At 38.1% G+C, this 17,815-nt stretch overlaps 1 protein-coding gene across 24 annotated transcripts in view; it reads left to right on the top strand.

Annotated features, from left to right (window-relative positions):
* NRXN1 (neurexin 1) overlaps positions 1-9,670 on the top strand; it is a gene marked incomplete at both ends in the record, with an annotated part of 632,844 nt that extends 623,174 nt beyond the window's left edge. For all 24 annotated transcript variants that reach the window (XM_079550649.1, XM_079550648.1, XM_079550645.1 and 21 more), the window contains one exon: positions 9,363-9,670. In XM_079550649.1, coding sequence (XP_079406775.1) covers positions 9,363-9,670 — 308 coding nt within the window. The remainder of the gene's footprint in view (positions 1-9,362) is intronic.
* Between the last annotated feature and the right edge of the window lie 8,145 nt (positions 9,671-17,815).

Genomic DNA, 17,815 nt, shown 5'->3' with positions numbered 1-17,815 from the left:
AGGCACTTCAATAAAATGTCTAGCAAGCAAACATATAATCCTTTTACTAAAGTGTAGTAGTGATATGTTAGCCAGTCAAGGCAAGCATACAATCCCTGCAGGAGATAATGTGAGTCAGAGGAAGTGAACAGCAAGCATTTTAGAGCTGCGGATCACAGTTCTGTGGGCTGGGCAAGGCTTGTGGAGAGCAGGAGATGCCTACGCACGTTCAGCACACACAGCAGTGGAGAAGCACAGGTTTGTCCCATTGCTGGAAAAATCGTCTTGCAATCCATTTAGTATTCTTTTTCTCTTCCTTTTTCTCTGCCTCATTACATAGATATGCATCAACTCTTGAGAGCTTCCACAATTTATCTAGAAATTTCACAGAAAACACTGTTGTTAGCATACAAGTAGTTGCCTGACCTATAATTTTTGCTACTCCCAGATGTAGAACTTGTCTTACAGACTATTTCAGCATTAACTGGAGAGGGTGACAAATCCAGAAAAACTCCAAAGAAAGAGAAATCTAGCAAATCTCAAAATTACTGAATAATTTGTTGACTGTTGATGTAGTGGCTTTTTCAATTACAAAAAAAAAGAAAAAAAAGGATCCATGACCATGTTCGTTTGGACAAAGTCGTCCTGATGTCAGTTCAAGACTGATAGTCAAGATTATCAATTATACAACAAATTACATCCAGTGTTTGATGCGCATGTCACTGATGTGTAAAGAGGTTCAGGGCAGTTTGAAGCACTTTTGTGCTTGTTTGAACCAACATGATGGATTTTTTGATGCATATTTCAGAAGATAAACTATATACTTCATTAGGTGGCAGTAATCCTTGCTTGCTTGTTATCTTACTTTCTTTAAATACCAAATCACAACTGAGTCAGATCTTGTCCCATATGTGGCATGTGTTGATTGTTCCAGCTGAAAGTTTCTGAACTCCATTACAAAGCAACCTCCTTTTCATCTTCTAAATTCTCTTTCCTATTTGGAGTGGAACCACAGTGCCAGAACTGGTTGTCTTTTTTGGGGAGTGGGGGAGAAGCGGGGTGAAAGGAGGAATTTTGGAAAGGTAGAGGTTTTGCTTGTGCAACAATTAGCTGCTTGAATCTCAAAAAGGTTCCTTCAGTTTTTATGGAAATCTGATTAAAAATCCAAAATTTAAACACGTAATTGTTAAAATTGGTCTTTTTCAATTAAGCTTACGCTTAGGATCAGGGCTACTCTTAGAATGTTGACATAAATATGTAGTTCTTGTTTCTTAGTCATGATTCTGCGATTTTTGGTTTTCCGTATTCCACATCATACCATCATGTAGTGCACTGGGAGTTAAAGTGTTAATGCTCCAATTCTGGCTACCTGTCCCTGTACTATTAACTAGATCAGTCTATGCCCGTGACACTCGGAAATTAGATTCTATGCAACTGGTACCTTGATTAATGCAAGGCAACTGTGTTCCATGAGCTATTCTTCATTCCAGTTTGACTGCCTACACCTAGTGTATATATTTTCTCCTGCACTATTCTGTTGACACTGGCAGTACTGAACCTAACTTCATGTCACTTTGTAACACAAACACATTGAATTTGCCTCTTTGTGGGGAAAAAGATCTTTTCTCTGCCCTGTTTATTGTCACTTTTCAATGGATATGTTAGTAGAAGAACAGCATTTTGTGAAGGGATAAAATAGCTTATAGCCAACATGATGTTGTTCATCTATGCCAAGTTTGAACAGTGCAATTTTAAATCAGATACTTAAAATTCTGTAGGAAATTTGCTTTACCTTTACTATTTGGAGGAAGGATTAGATAGGTGAGAATCTGAGGCAGCCATCCCTAGCAAACAGAGAGAATACAGTTTTGCTAAGAAGGGGGAACACTGCATATATGACAGAAGTCAGAGGTGTCAGAATCAGGTGTCTGAATTAAGTGACCCTTGGGCACTTCCTATTGCGTGATCTTTTGCAGCTTAGTTATTCTGCATTCGGACCGGGGACTTACAGGTGTGCGAGCAAACCATTATGCTTCAAGCTAACCATTTGAGGTACCTGATAAATTCAATTAATACAGTGTTAGAAGGTAGTTAGTGTATGCCAGCTGCAGCTTATCAACTAATTACCATGTTAACAGACTGCTGGCAGCAAACAGGGCTGCTTACTCCACTGCCAGACAACAGAGATAAGGGCAAACTGGCACTTTTCGCTGATGTTTTCTAGCAATCAGAGCAGAGCGAGTTTTCATTATCTGTTGTGCATATATAGTAGTAGGACCATTGCTGCTAATTTTCAGCTACTTGCTTAGACCTAATTTAAACTTCTGCAGAAACACTGCATTTTTAGTGCGTCATCTGACAACCTGCAGAGTAGCAAGTGAATGCTGCCAAGTTGGAGAAATAGTTATTCTCTAAGGATATTACTCATAAATGGAAGCAGGGAAAATTCAAGGAAAAAATAACCTGTAATGAGGATGCATGGACCCAAAATTGTCTAACCCTAGGCTATCTCATTCTAACTACACAAAGACCTGAAGTAAGTCTTGTTCTGCTGTGTTGACATGCTGTCCTGGCCCATAGATTTCAAAACCTGCACTTCTCCAAAGGTTAAGAGCTGCAGTCTGGATTTGGGAGATGGGTAGCTTCAGTGTAAACTGGCTTGAGCAGTAGATTCTGATCTACATACAAGACATGTTGTGAAAATACAGCCAAAAAAGTTAGAGAAAAGGGATAAACAAAAAATAAAATAGAAGCAATAAAAATATATGAGAATTATATTCCAAAAGAAAAGCTTTTTAGACCCCTCAAACTTTTGCTTTGTGCTGACACCGGTCAGCAGTACTGCTTTACAGATGATGATGACAGAAGCAGAGGTAAACACAGCAATCCTTTTTTTTTTTTTTTTTTTTTTTTTTTAAATGTTTTAATATTATTGAGAAAAAGAATATGAGGGGAAAAAAAAAAAGCATTATTTGTATCAATCCTGAAGTCCATTTAGCTTTCTATTCCCAACCCCTTGGGTAACACCTGAGGTCTGAGAAATAGTAAGATTCAGGCTCAACAAGTGTAGCTATAGCTGTGAGTTGTATCCATAGCTTTGTTTGGCAGTTGTAGCTCACTATTTGTATATAGTGTGTGAACGTCTCAAAACCTTGGACCCTTCTTTTCCCAAGCATATAATCAAGTTTATTATTAGTCAGTCTGACTTGATGACAGTAATTAGAGCAAATTAAATGCAGTGTGCACAAATGTTTCTCTGGTCAGCTAGAAACTGCTTAGTGAAGGAAAACATTCAGGGGATCACCCACAATTGCAAAGATCAGTGAGGGTGTGAGCATCTCCAGCTCATTTCACAAGCAAGAATCATTCCTTGCTCTGCAGGACAAGCCATCAGATTTCTCACTCCTTATGACGACGTTTTGGTGTTCCCTTGCAGAAAACTGCTTCCTAGATTAGATGGTTTGATTTGTTTTTATGTTGCTTTTTGTTTGTTTGTTCTGTTTTAAACGAAATGATAATGATAAGAACAGCAAGCAAAGAAGCCTTTATCCTTTGCTCGACAATAAAGCTTTCACTAAATTCTGTGGTTTCCAAGTGTCACTGTCACTAACAATACAAGTTCTTGGTACAATGAAGCCATTAAAACAGCTATGGCCAAAAAATGTCTCTAGTGCCCCTGCCCTTTCCTTGCAGTAACACTGGTGTTCATCCCACCCTTCAGAGAGCTAGAGCTGCCAGCAGCCAACGTCCTCATTTAGTTCTCCCAGCTGTCTCCCCATTATTAGAATTACTTACCTCAAGCTGGAATATTTTATCAGAAGTATAATATTTTTGGGTTTTCCTTATGTTATCTTATTCACAAAAACACATATTTTTTTCCATTTAAGAGTACTTTGATTTAAAATCTACACTATCCATTGACTATGCTGACCAGTCAAAATTTCTGAAGCGAAGTTACAAATTACCGAAGCCCCCCCAGAGCACACCGAAAAACAGGATAAGTTACTTAGAAGCAAAGATGAATGATGAATGTGGAAGTGGGAAGAGTTAGGGCTGATAGTTTAAGAATAGAAGGAGAAAGTATCCATATTGTGAGGCAAGGAACACTGAAAGAGGAGCAATACAACTAAAACAAAAAAAAAAACATGACAGTAAGAGCCCAGGGATGATGACTGCTAAAAACACGAAGCAATATATTGGTTCACGTTTTCCGCTTAGGCTAAAATTGCATTCAGTTTGGCAGAAAAGTGTTTTCAGAAAACCTTCTTATTAAACTGCGTGAAATATATTCTCCCTAGCTCTGCAGATCATATCAATTTGCAAAATACATTCTTTGCATGTCTTATCAGTTGCCGCTGCACTGCCAACTAACCCATCTCCCTTTAGAGTTGTTTTGACGTGTAAAGAAGGTCGAGATCACTTTCCCATGTCTCAACCACAGGAAAAAAAATACGCTATGCACAAAACCTGAAGTCGTAAGATGGTGACAGAATTTATAAATCATTTGATGTCAGTATGGCAGGTCACTGTACTTGGAAATAAACGCCGTATTCTGTGCAAAGAGGGAATGTATTGCTTCCTAATATAGGAATTACTGTTTTTATCTGTGGATGCTGTTTTGCTGCTCAACTATTTTTATGAGTAGCAAAATTAGTTAGCATCACTTTAGAGGCATGTTAATGCATTATATATTTCCTACTAAAAACGTGCAAGATTTTGATTCGTAGGAAGCAAAGAATCTGACTTTGTGCACCAAAGAGTAGTACAGATAGCACAATAATTTTATCCGAAGCACCTTTGAAAGTAAGTTATTATCTTGTTCTCTTAAACTCAGCAAGCGTCTGACAGATTTTTTTAGAGCAAATGCATTGACGTCATTCAAGGTGGGAAATGTGTTGCTCCACTCCCAAGCACCACACCTTTCCACCACGTCTCTATCAGTTTTATGTGCATCTCTCAGCTCCCATTTTCTTTGAATCCTGGTGTCAAAATGACCAAGGAGTGCAGCATGTATGTTCAGCAATGCGTTTGCTTTGTGGTATCTCTCTCACATGGATTACATGTGCCATTGGATACAGACAATTCTAAGTCTGATAAAAATTGGTCGCTGAGATTCAACTCAGAGGAATTACCTCCTGCTCTTTCCCTCCCATGACAGCTTGTTCTTTGCTGGGCAGCCCCTAGGGTCCCCATTTTTGCGTCCTTTCAAGAGCTAATTGAGGCCAATGAGGAAGGCAGTAGGCTGAAATATCCCTGTATTCAGACCAGGGTGGGCTTGCAAGTTTGTAGCAGATCCTCATCCTGTTTTTGCAGTTGCACCTATTCCACTTGTTCAGCAAAGGAAGCACTGAAGTTTGTTTTTCTGACATAGTCTTTGTAATGAGACATTGAAATTGCAGTGAGCACAGAAACCAGTTCACTAGAATCCAACAATGCTGCAGAAAATCAACCACAAACAGGTCTACAATGATAACATGCAGAGTGAAAATTAATATGTGTCCTATAAATAATTGCCTTCATGCCTCATTGCAAACAGAGTAGTTAAACATTCTTGTCTTGTGAGTAATTTCCTATTCACAGTTTGTGGGAAGGTATAAACATAAAGAAAACACTTTTGGGGTCCATTTGCTGGATTTTTTGTTTTGTTTTTAAGTCTGCTAATTTCAATTCACAAACACCATGGGAGCCTGCAATTCCAATTTTCTTTTCACAGTATTAATGAAAACTGGGCACTGAAAATAGTTAGCTTTTTCCCTTTAAATTTTAAACCGCTTTAGAAGTACAGTCAAGAATAATAACTTTCTAATCCATTACTACACAATGCTAAACTGTGTTCAGTTGCTATTATTTCAGTATTTAAGTTTTCTTCATAAGTGGTAGAAGAGGCTTTTAAAAGTCTGTTCTAAGCTGGCCTTTGAGGTAGTCCAAAAGTGCTTGTCGTATGCTGTTGAGAAGATTTGTGCTTCAGAGCAGATGCTGCAAGATGGGATCATTGCACCACAATGGGTCTTTTTATTTTTTCTCACTGTGGTGATGTGGTCTGCACATGGTCACAGTCCTAACACTTTTCTCTTGATCCTCATTTCAGTATCTTCAACTTCAGATAGATTGTTTTTAGAATATTTTCATGACTTTTATACTTAAATATTGGGGGTTTTTATTATATTTAATCTTGATCCACCTCCAAAAATGCTAGCTTATCATTCAAAAAGCAGGAGCCAACTACCTGGTTCAGCTGCAAAGATCCCGGGCTGAAATCTGCATCATGTGTTTCTCATAGTGTTGAGAAGCAAAGAGCAAGATTTCTGTAACCTGCTAACTGTTACTTGCTCTCCAACTATGTCATCTGTTGTGCATGCTTGCAATAGTTCCTCTCTTGCAGGGGAGAAGATATCGAGGTAAATTCACATGAAGGTCCTGCTTAAATAAGAGGCAGCTGTTTTCCAGCAGTGTTAATGGCTGGAGATTTGCTTATTTACATAAGATACAGAGGAAGCTTAGGTTGGCCTTTTCCTCCCTGTCTGGACATAGGACACTTGCTTTATAGCACTTTATAGCACTGAGCCTTTCCAGCCGCAATGCTCACAGACAAACCCATGTGCTTTTTAAAACTTTCCTCTTATTTCCTTCTACTTCATTTGCCTTGGAAGGTCCTGCTAGGTTAAAGGTGTATTTTAACATAAGCAGAAGAAAAATAGCAAGAAGGCATTTCCTTTGCTGAACTGCTCCTTTTACAAAAATCCAAACAAATGTAACAGCAGATGCTTTGAAAATGTTTTAAGTTTAAACGAAATTGTTGTATTGGTTGAATGGTCCTCAGACAGATGGGCTAAATGAGATAATTGTGAAAACATTCTTAAAAATAAAAGGATGCCATCAGGTGAAAGGCAAGAGTTTAGGTAATGATTAAAGTTGTTCCTTACATGTTTTTCAGGATGCAGTGTTAAAAGACAATTTCCCTATAGACAGGCTATTGTCATTTAGTGGATGTTAATTTAATTTTAACGTTAGTGATGGCGTTTGGTCCAAATGTGTGTATTTTCAGGAGAATGAGAATCAGGTATTAACAGAGTTTACTCAGTTTCTTCTGTTATTTCTCAGTAATTCATTTTCCTGAACCCACATGCAGTAACATAAGACTGTCTCATTTTCATTCACTATGAAAATACTAGGAGTCTATTCTATTGCTTAGGTTGGAAAAGATCTTAAAATCAAGTCCAACCGCATCCTGACCATTCTACTCCAACTCCAATGTCTTTACACCTTATATGTAAAATAATTTCCATTTGCTACAATAGACACAACGAAGAAATAGGATCTAATATGCTCACAACTTGGAGCTAGGCCCCAGTTCTTAGTAGGGCGACATATACTCTGAAATGAGAAAAAGTTCTTGAGCTTTTTGAAGCAAAGTTGGTTCTCTGACAACAGGTTGTGGAATAGATCAATTGTACCAACCTGTAACAACTAAGAAGTTGCAGAGGAAAAAAATTATAAAATTAAAATACTATTTGACACAAATGGCACTTCTCTTGAATTTCTCTGTAGCAACTCTGTTCTTTCAGCCAAATAAAATGTCACCTTCTTTGAACTTACAGGGTACAGCTGCCAGGAAGCGGCTTTCTGACAGTAGCAACACAAATCACCAGTAAATAATTAATGAGTAATAGCAAGGTAGAGAGGCAGCTTTGTTTTTTTCAAGGTTTGTGGCTTTTTTTGCTATTTTATAACTCACAGACTTGAGGAAGTCAATGGGAAAGCATTGGAAAGCACAGCAAAGCAGCTAGTGGACGCTTTTAATTCTGGTTGTGCAAACTCATTGTAATTGTCTTACCAGTGTAGATGTGGTGTTATCTTTAATGTAGCATGCTTAAAATCATCATCTTTCCATCACATCCACTGTGCAAAAGTAACCTTGGGGCATAGTATGCCTTTGTACACCTTAAACAAGATCCTACTCTAAATATTCTTCTCTAAAGTGCTTGTTGTAGCAAGGACTGATCAAGCTGACAGTATGGATATGTTGTAAACCTAGCTTTTATACATACTCTTAAATAACACTTATACTATACTGACTGTATAACGTATAATTATTTAAAATGTGGTTTCTGTAAGCCAGGCTAGATGTTCAATGAAAGTGTTTTGCTCTATTCCATGGGAAGCCTTGGTTCACTCACTGCTCTTTTCTGGCTCCTGAGCTCAGCCAAGGCTGGCACTGCTAGGGTTCACGGCCTCTTGGGGCTTTAGATATGCTGGTATAATTAGAGAAATGCTGTACAGACCCAGGTCACTTTGTTGTTGTCTGAGATATATCTTCCGTAAAATATGACACTTACTGCCACTCAAAGAAATCCTATACAAAGAACCTGCCCTCCTTCATTCTGCTAAGTGAAATAAAGAAAGGGTATCATGGGAGATGTATATGCATTACATGTGATGTGGGCATTTAACCTAAAAATTCCTTCTGGAATTGGCTTTCATTCACATGGTTGTGCAAGGGGATAAAATATGTCAGAAAGCACAATAGTTCCTATCAAGAAGACTTCACAGGTTGGTCGGTTCTGTTCATATAACTGAAAAAAATCTGGCCAGAGATGTGGGTTAAACCCTCTCTCTGTGTCGTTTGAGAGGCTTTTCTGGCCTTGGAAACGTCTGGTCAGTGAAGAAAAGAAGGAAGAGAGAAACTGAGTGAAAAAGTTCTCTAAAGTGCAACCACATTCAAGGAAGGCTGTGAATGATGAAAGAGAAAGGTAGAGTTGAGAGCATTCAAAAATAAAGAGAAGTATAATTAATTTGAAAAGAACAATAGAAGGAAAGGAGGAATTGAGAAGCTTGTTGACAGGAATTTAAAGAATAACTGAGAATACTTTATTTGTAGCCAGCTTATTTACTGCAATCATTTTTTATTATGGGGAATTTTGATTTTTCCCCCCATTCTTTTTGCTTGTATGTTTTATTGTCACTATCACTGTTCTCACAGTAACTACAAAAGAGTTGCTTTTTGTTCTTTACAAAAAGTGGCAAAGGAAGAGGGAGAGAGCCTTTCTTCCCAGACCAGTGTGCTGGCACTTAGATTCAGGCATGCCTTATTCTTTGCTTAATAACAACGCTTGGAGAAATGGTACTTCTGAAGGCTACTGTTACATTTTCCTTGTTGCTCTTTTCCTTGTTTAAAGCCTCATTATTCCCACCAACAGACATAAGAATAGAATAGGCTGCAAACCTGAACGCTTCAGGACCGGTAGGGTAGGGGGCATTGGCAGACAGTCCCGACCTAGTGAGTGCCATGAGAAAGATGCACGGTAGTAGCATGTAGATATGACTAACTCTTCAATGTGCAAACTCAATAATAACCACTCCCTTATTTCATTATCTACCTACAGCAAATCCTACCAGGGCAGGAGGAGGAAGGGAGTATCCTGGCTCATCTGAGGTGATTCGTGAATCCAGCAGCACAACAGGCATGGTAGTTGGGATCGTGGCGGCAGCAGCGCTGTGTATCCTCATTCTCCTGTATGCCATGTACAAGTACAGGAACCGAGACGAAGGATCGTATCACGTAGACGAGAGTCGAAACTACATCAGTAACTCAGCACAATCCAATGGGGCTGTAATCAAGGAAAAACAGCCCAACAGCGCTAAAAGTTCCAACAAAAACAAGAAAAATAAGGATAAGGAGTACTATGTCTGATCTCAACATCTAAATGAACGCTTGTATAGAAATAGTCTTCATTTTATCTGAGACATAATACAAACTTATTTACTTTACTTTTTATGAAGCACATTCAAAAACAAACAAAAAAGACAGGGAATGCAATCAGAAAGGAAAGACTGTTTTTAAAAACAAGCATTTCATGCTCTTGTTTTTCAGAAACGGGAGCTGATAAATTCCCTAACATCCACAGTGTTTTCATTTACTTGCCTGTCTTTATGTTGCTGGAACAGTTCTGAAAGACAATGATGGCACCACGCATTCATAAAGCAAGGAGTATTACTACAACATCAAGGCACAATATGAAACAAAACAAATTTAAAACAAAACAAAACAGGAAAAAAAAAAAACAGAAAAAAGAAGCTACCTATGATTCTGGATTTAGCCAAAGTGCTAGTGCTTTCTTGAGAAGTGAGTTAGTCTTATTGTCAGAGAAGACTGTCATTATATATGGTGACTCAACAAGCAAACATAGACAGTTTGCCGTCTGGTGCAGTGAAGCAGTGATTGGAAACTTGCATTTGAAACAAAGTGCTGGCTTTTCTGAAGACTTATGTAGAAATACTTTCAAAAAGCCCCTTTCTGGTTGTGAGGAAAATAGTACGGAGGCCTTATTTTCAAAAACAAAACAAAACAAAAATCTGGAATATAAGGCACATTTCCACAAAAATAAAAAATAAAAAAAAGAAAGAAAGACGAGGAAACAAGAGGGCATAGATGCAATCATTGGGAAATTTTCATGCACGCTTAATATGTTATTACATATGTTTATATAAAAACACATCTATATGTGCTTTCTGGACTGTGATAAGTGATGTTTTATAGCCTGTTGTATAGAAAATGCAAACTATATCCGCTCTTCAGCCATTTTTGGTAAACTCAATGTTATAAGTGTTGCTAGGTATAGAGAGTTTTATGACATCTGGAGCAACAGACATACTTCAGTTTTTTTGCAGCCATTATAAATTGTCACAGACTTTTTTTTTCCTTTGATTTTTCTTTTTCTTTTTTTCATTTTAATTTACAGTGTAGTGGTTATACTAAGGGGGACGTGTATGAATGTATATAAGAGTCAGCTAATTTTTTTCTTACCTGTACAGCCTCTATTCTGTTGCAATTAAGTTCTCGTAGTTTGTATGAAAGAAGTGGACTAGAAAGCAAAAAATATATATCTATTGTAATTTTTCTTCTCCCTCCTATCCCCATCTCTCACTCCCGATTATGCATCAATGAAGTTGATCAGAATAGCCAAATTTCCTAGAAATATACTTTCATTAATTAGCTAAATATTTAGAGACTGGTCTTTGGCTTACAGTCAGAGCTTCACTATTGAAGAGCATGGTTTGCCTTACAGGAACCTCTTCTTACAAAATCATGAGAATGATGAGTTTCTTGAGAATCTTAGGAAGTATCATATAGTGTTGATCTGGCATTCAGTTTTACGAACAACAGTTACTACAGCATTGAGTGGTATAAGATCTACAAAGACCCATTTTAATTATCCAGGCTGAATCTACTGCAGAATTTACCCCTTTCTCTAAAAGAAATTATCTTGAGGTGCACGATAGTGTTTTTCAATGGTGGGCATTTTGACACATAAAAAATATTATTTAGCTAAGTTGATTGTGCAGTATTGCAAGGCGTCATAACCAGATAAATATAAGTTCATCATGTTTTAAAATAATAGCTTTTCTCGCATATATAAAGCATTAATGCATTTTAGTTAAATGTATTAAATCTAATGCTATAATTTACATGCTAAAGGGTTGTTTTGATTTATTTTTTTTTACAGTATTGTTTTGTTAGGTTCACAGCAATAAATCATAGCGTAACATTTTATTTACATGGAAGTTCAAAGGGAATACATTAGACAGAAAGAGGGTAGTTTGATGGAAATCCAACCAAATCATTGGAAGGCCTCCTGAGACGGAATATAGATGTTCACACTTTACAGGCAGTATGGAGGAATATAAAATCAGCTTTAAACAGCAGGCACAAAACTGGTACAGCTATCTGTCTGGGAGTCAGAGCACCTTAAAAATACATGTAGCTGACACAAAAATGCCTCTTTTGAAGGTTGGCAACCTCAACAAGGTGTGTTATGTTGTATTTATGAAATGATTTTTTTTTTTTTTTCAGAGAAATGAGAACAGCTTCACAAAATTTATTCAAAACTCATTGCATAGATGGTTGTTCACCTACGGCATTTAATTCCTCCCACCTTTGCAAGACAGCTGTACTCAGGGAAAGGCAGGGTAAGTTATACTGATGGTCATTGCTGGGAGCAAGAGACTTGAGCTGGAGGCAGGAGAGAAGTTGAAAGCCAGGTGGTGGTCAGTATTGAAAGATTTCATTGCCTGAAGAAATGCGGAAAAACAAGAATAAACTGATGGTAGGAGATGGGACAAGGCAGAATACGGTTTGGGTGAGATGGAATGGTCTTTTCTGCTTGGTATTGATTGCATTCATGAAATAGCATGGTTAGGTCAACTTCCAGGCAGTTTGGTAGATTAATCTTTAAATAAATCCACACATCAAGGAAAAAAAGTTCTGTTACTACCATAAGAAACAAACACAATTTTAATACTGTTTCTGAAGGTTCTCCTATTTCCTCTTTAATTTTGTAATTTAGCAAAAAACAAATACGGATATATCAGAAGTGCCAGCAAATGGATTTAATATTCCTTTGTGTTTAAAAACAGCAGCAACAACAAGCAAATAGACATAAAACAACTACCTAACATAAAATTGGATCCCTACTCTATAATAATCTAATTTGTTTGACTGAGATGGCTTCATTTCTATGACTGTATTGTGTTGCCTTTTTTAACAAAACACTAAATAATGTGTGAAACTTTCAACCCTAAGACATCGAAGAGAGGCCCAATGCCCCTAACCTTATAGTGCTTTCTGTGATAGATATTTACGATTTTTTTATTTGTTGCAAGGCCAATTTATTCATTATCGGAAATGCTAAGCAAGTGGAATTTACTGTTTTGTTAATAAAAATGTTTCTTAATACAAATGCTGGCTTGGCTTTTTTTTGTTTTGTTTTGTTTTTGTTTTGTTTTGTTTCTTCCCTCTCACACTTCGATCTGGGGTTCGAGTTCATCTGATCTGATAGCCATGAAAAAAAAGTTGGAAGTGATATAAAAACAGACATTCATGTCAGCAAAAGTGACCTTCCATAAGTCTTACGTTCAACTTGCCCAGTTAGAAAAACACAAAATCAATGATGTATTGCTATGCGGAACTACTTAATTAGAAAATACCTATTTTTTTTCTAATATCAGGAACTTGGAACTTAATATTCCCCTACTCTGCCACCCCCAGACTGGAAAAAGAATTCCCTTCCTTTTCCATGACTTTTTTCCTCATTGAAAGAAGATGATGGAATACAAGGTACTGAGATGAAGAAAATTGAACTAATTATATTTTCTTTTGTCTGTAAGTTTGCTTAAAGTTAATGGAAAAATGAGCGTATTTCAGTTTCTCAAAAACATTCCTCGATAATTATTGCAAAATTTCAACCACAGCTAATCTGTTGTATGAGTACTTTCCTTTTTAGCACGGCATTTAAATTCATTGCTAACTTCAAGCAAGCATCTAATCCTATTGATTTAAGTAAGCGTCTAAAGCTACCTAAATGCATTGTAGATTGCAGATGGAGTTAAGATTTCGGATCTGAATTCCAAGAAGAATTTGAATGTATCACCTTTAATCACATCAGTAGCTTCTTTAGCTTCAATAGGATTTATTTATCTGCTTAATTAGGTATAGACTGAAGCATTTTAGATAATACACGTTCAGAAATATCTGGAGAAAATAGCCTATATCTCCTACTGGTATAAAGCAGTTAACTGTAAACTTACATCCTGAACTACTTTATAGTATAGTATAGGAATTAGTAAATGAGCGTGTTCACAAGTGTGTTTTTTAAATAAATACTGTTCATTTTATTGAGGAACATACTTCATGCACAGCTGAGCTTTAACGATAGTGATTTTTGTTATACTGTTGTATGGAAACTGTTGAGTCATGGCCTGAACCACTGATTGAGCACCTGGGAAAAGGACCCAATCAGCCCTGGGAGCACAGGTGAAGGCAATTCAGCTGCGTTACCAGAAGGGGTGAAGCCTGGCTGCACCTCTCTTAAACCTCATTTAAGGGCTGACTGCCACAGGAGAAGGATCTCTTTCTGGAGGTCCCTCCTTGGTGAAGTTTTTCTTTCAAACCAAGGCTATTTGGATACAGGTGAGCACTTTTCTTCCCTTCCTTTATAGTACTTTTCTAGTGTGCTGGTCCTTCTGTTATCACACCTTTATTGTATCACTTTTCCTATCATATTGATCTGTTCAATTACTACAACTAAAAAAAAAAAAATTTACACTCTTTAACTCTGTATGGTAATTATTCATTCTTCCTATGTTTATACTGTGTTCTCCCTTTTACCAAAAAAGAGTAACAGTCTCTCGATACCTGCATCAACAGTTAACTGAGTGTTGGTCTCTGTAATCAATCATTACTGTAGTCTAGTAGCTTAAAAAAAAGCTTTACACAATGAAGGAAAAAAACCCAAACCTGTACCAAACCTCCAAATACAACATAGAACAAGAGAAATATGGCACTTATAGGCTGTTAATTACAGCTGTGTATTGTTGGAATGAATTTGTTAATTTCTCCATTATGACTTCTTTATAGTTAAACAAAAGAGCTCTTAATTTGGGTACCAAATATGGTTTTCATACTAATTATAGAAACTCTCTTCTGAATTCAGTCCGGCCCTATCTAGTGGTGTTTATTACCATTATACTGTGATAAAACAGATTTGTCAGTACAATTTTATTTGGAATCAAGGCTGTTTGCTTTGCTTTAAAGCCCTTGTCTGTAAGTATTCTGATGTTAAAATGTTTTTGTCCCTTGTGGGAGAGGGGGAAAGTTATCCATGCTGTATTTAAATCAATTTACAGCTTCTATGTGCTAGGTTGATACAATTGCCTGCCAGACTCTTCCTGTCTATTCTTTTAATTGGTCTTTGCTGTCCATGAAACCAAAAGTGTTCCCCCCAGGTTAAACTTTGAGCTAGAAACTTCAGGAATCTCTGCTTAGTTTTGTGAGGTGCAGGGCCAGATGTCATTGTGACTTTCACTAGCTTATTTTGGAGGTTTCTTAAGGTCTTTAATAGACTTCAGTTGTAAGCTCTGTTATCTGGAAACAATAGTATGTACCCTCTCCTTTCTCAGTCACTGCCATACAGGATGGACCAGGCACTGAGCACCCTGATCAAGTTGTAGGTGTCCCTGTTCATTGCAGGGGAGTGGGACTAGATGATCTTTAAAGGTCCTTTCCAACTCAAATGTTTCCATGATTTTTCTAGTAATTATCTTCCCTCACTGTTTAGAGCAATTAAATTTCCATATGACAGTACTCCTCCAGAAAATGAGGTTATTGTGGTGGGCTACTTTTTTTAAGGAAAAAAAAAACAAACCCATGCTATTTACATAAAGGGTGGACTTATTAAAAACACCACATCCTTTGAATTAAGTAAATTGGTTTTAAGTATGGCAATTTCAGTGTATACCTGAGAGGTTTCAAAGTCCATGACAGCAAATTGTCAACAACAACAACATGCTTTCTGGAAACAATAGGGACATTACCTTGTTTGCAGGAGTGCTCAGGAGCTGGCAGTACGTGTGGACACGTAGCTCTGGTTACAGCAAATAGCTGTAAATGCAAAGGGAAATGGGATTCGGGCAGCCAGAAATAACTGCAGCCACTGTTGCTGGACTTAGAAGTAAGTCCATTTGCAAGCAAGCAGGCATTTATTGGATGATATTAGTCACAGATTGGGATGGAGCAGGCTGAGAAAACAGTCACAGCCTGTGTGGCTGCATCAGCTTTTTCAGGCCACAGGGGCCCAGCTGCTGCTGAAGGTGCCCTCCAGTATGGAGGAATGGGTAGGTTTTACAGAGCAGCTGCTGCACGCTCACTGCCATTTTCCAGTCACTCTTCTATCTTTCAATTGAAATGAAAGTTCAGTTGCTGTCAAAAGTAGAGCAGATTGCTTCATTTGACAGATCTAGTGGTTCCAGTACAGCGCCAGCACCTCACAGAAACCAGGCTTTGCAGAAATGTGCGTGGGCTGGTTTGGCATTCAGGGAGGGCCAGGACACAGGGAAATGCGTATGGTCCCTTATGATGTCCCCACAGAGCTGTTCTTGCTGTCACCCCTGCTAGGTCCTGAGTTTAGTACTCTGACACAGAGGTGGGTTGGCACAAAGTAGGACCCAGGCTCAGTTTTGAGTCCTTAAGGCAGTGAGCAGGTTGTAGGCAGGCTGTGTTACAGAACTGTAGGCCTTGGAAAGGACCTGAGGAGAAAACAGTACTGGTTTTCTGTCATTTTCTGCTCCCCATCTCCATTGGTATTCCTCTGCTAGCAGTGAAGAGGTCTAGGAATTTAATTAGGAGTTAATTGTTTCTTTAAAACTTTAACTGCCTGTTCCACACACCGGAGAGGAGAAGCTCACTTCTATTGATGTGCCTGGATAGGGAGGCAAGGCCTGAAAGCCAGGCAGCTGAATCCCACAGGGATTAAACTCATCTCACAATGACACAATATCGCTAATTTTCTGGAAGCCCGGATATCAGAGATTTTGACCAGACAAGCTTCAGCACATAATGTCAAACCTTAACAAAATAATTAACTTGGAGACTAGCTTCCCTGGAAAGCCCCACCCTCTCTGCCAGTTTTTTGGGGCTTGCAGGTGAGTTTAATGCCTCACTAATTACAGCTGGAGAGGTAGCAGAGATTTTACCACTGTCTATCAGTCCCACCTGGCAGAAAGGTTTTCCTGCTAGAAAACTGAGCTTGCTGTAGTTACAGTGCCAGGTCAGCTAATTGTACAGAGATTTTTCTTTAGGTTTCAGTGTTTCTAGGAACCAGTGCAGAGGCGCATTGCTGCGGAATTTAAAGGCATCCTTTTGATTTATAGGTGAGGTTCAAATCGCAGGACAAGAACAGCATACTCCAAAAATAAAAGCAGACTTTGGCTCATGCTGTCCAGCAAATTCCTATATGAAAGCAGGAGGATTTCAGGTAATTAACCCATTTAAATCTCAGTTTGTTGAAGGATGGTGCTTGGAAAAAGAGAATTTATGCCTAGCTCTTCTGAAAGCATTACGTTAAGTTGCAGGCCCCTTTTAGGGGATCTTACAGAATGCAGGTAACACAAATGTAAGTCATTACTTAGACCAATTTCTCATCTGTTTGTATGGCTTTCTGTAAGTAAGGACTGCAGGATGTGGCTTGATGTTAGGTCTATGCCTAGATCAGCAAGTATCAATCAGTAGAAGCAAATTTCATGGCAAAGTAGTAGGGGCTGAAGACCTGAGCTCCCTGTTGCATTTCAAGGTGTTCTTTGACTTGGTTGTGGTTTGGCCATATGGCTGGGTGCTGTTAAGTTAAGCTATATTAAAGGCATTAGTGGAGCTGATTTTATTTATGTCAGTCTGGGAAGTGTGTAGTCTGCTCAGGCAGAGTTCTCTGAAGTTGATGGTAGTGTAGTAATGGGAACTACTGAACCTGGAGTTGCTTCAGAACTGTATTTCTGATTTCTAACAAAACCATTACTGTTGCAGTGCTCTTTGTGCTTTGTTATACATCAATGTACTTTTAACTCTTTAAAAATAGCTTAGCTGTATTATAATATGAAGTACCAAGTGCCAGATGGCAATTGCTACTATGCATCCTGATACTTCTTCAGGACTCTGTCTTTGCCACTCTGACCTAGGTCTTTCTTTTTTTTTTTTTTTCTAATTTTATTTTTACCACTCTCCTTTCTTAGTTTCCTTGAATGGGTTAAGAAGAACATGGAAGTATTGTGAGATATAGGCTATATGAGGAATCCATGTTTCCAACACTGAGGTCACTAGTCACTTATAAACTGGTGATTTGTAGAAATACATTGTGGTTTCCTCATCAGTTGTTGAAATATATTGTAGAAATATATTATAGACCCCAGACAAAGCTGGGACTGACAGAGCTCTATAAGGAAGAAGGTGTTGATCTAGGAGAAATGGTTGCAGCAGGGCAGGATTTGGCCACTCCTCTGAGTGGCTGAACTG

Source organism: Tetrao urogallus (assembly GCF_951394365.1).
Source record: "Tetrao urogallus genome assembly, chromosome: 2".
NCBI lineage: Eukaryota > Metazoa > Chordata > Aves > Galliformes > Phasianidae > Tetrao > Tetrao urogallus.
The sequence above is the reverse complement of the archived record's forward strand: the minus strand, read 5'-3'. Positions and strand labels throughout refer to the sequence as shown.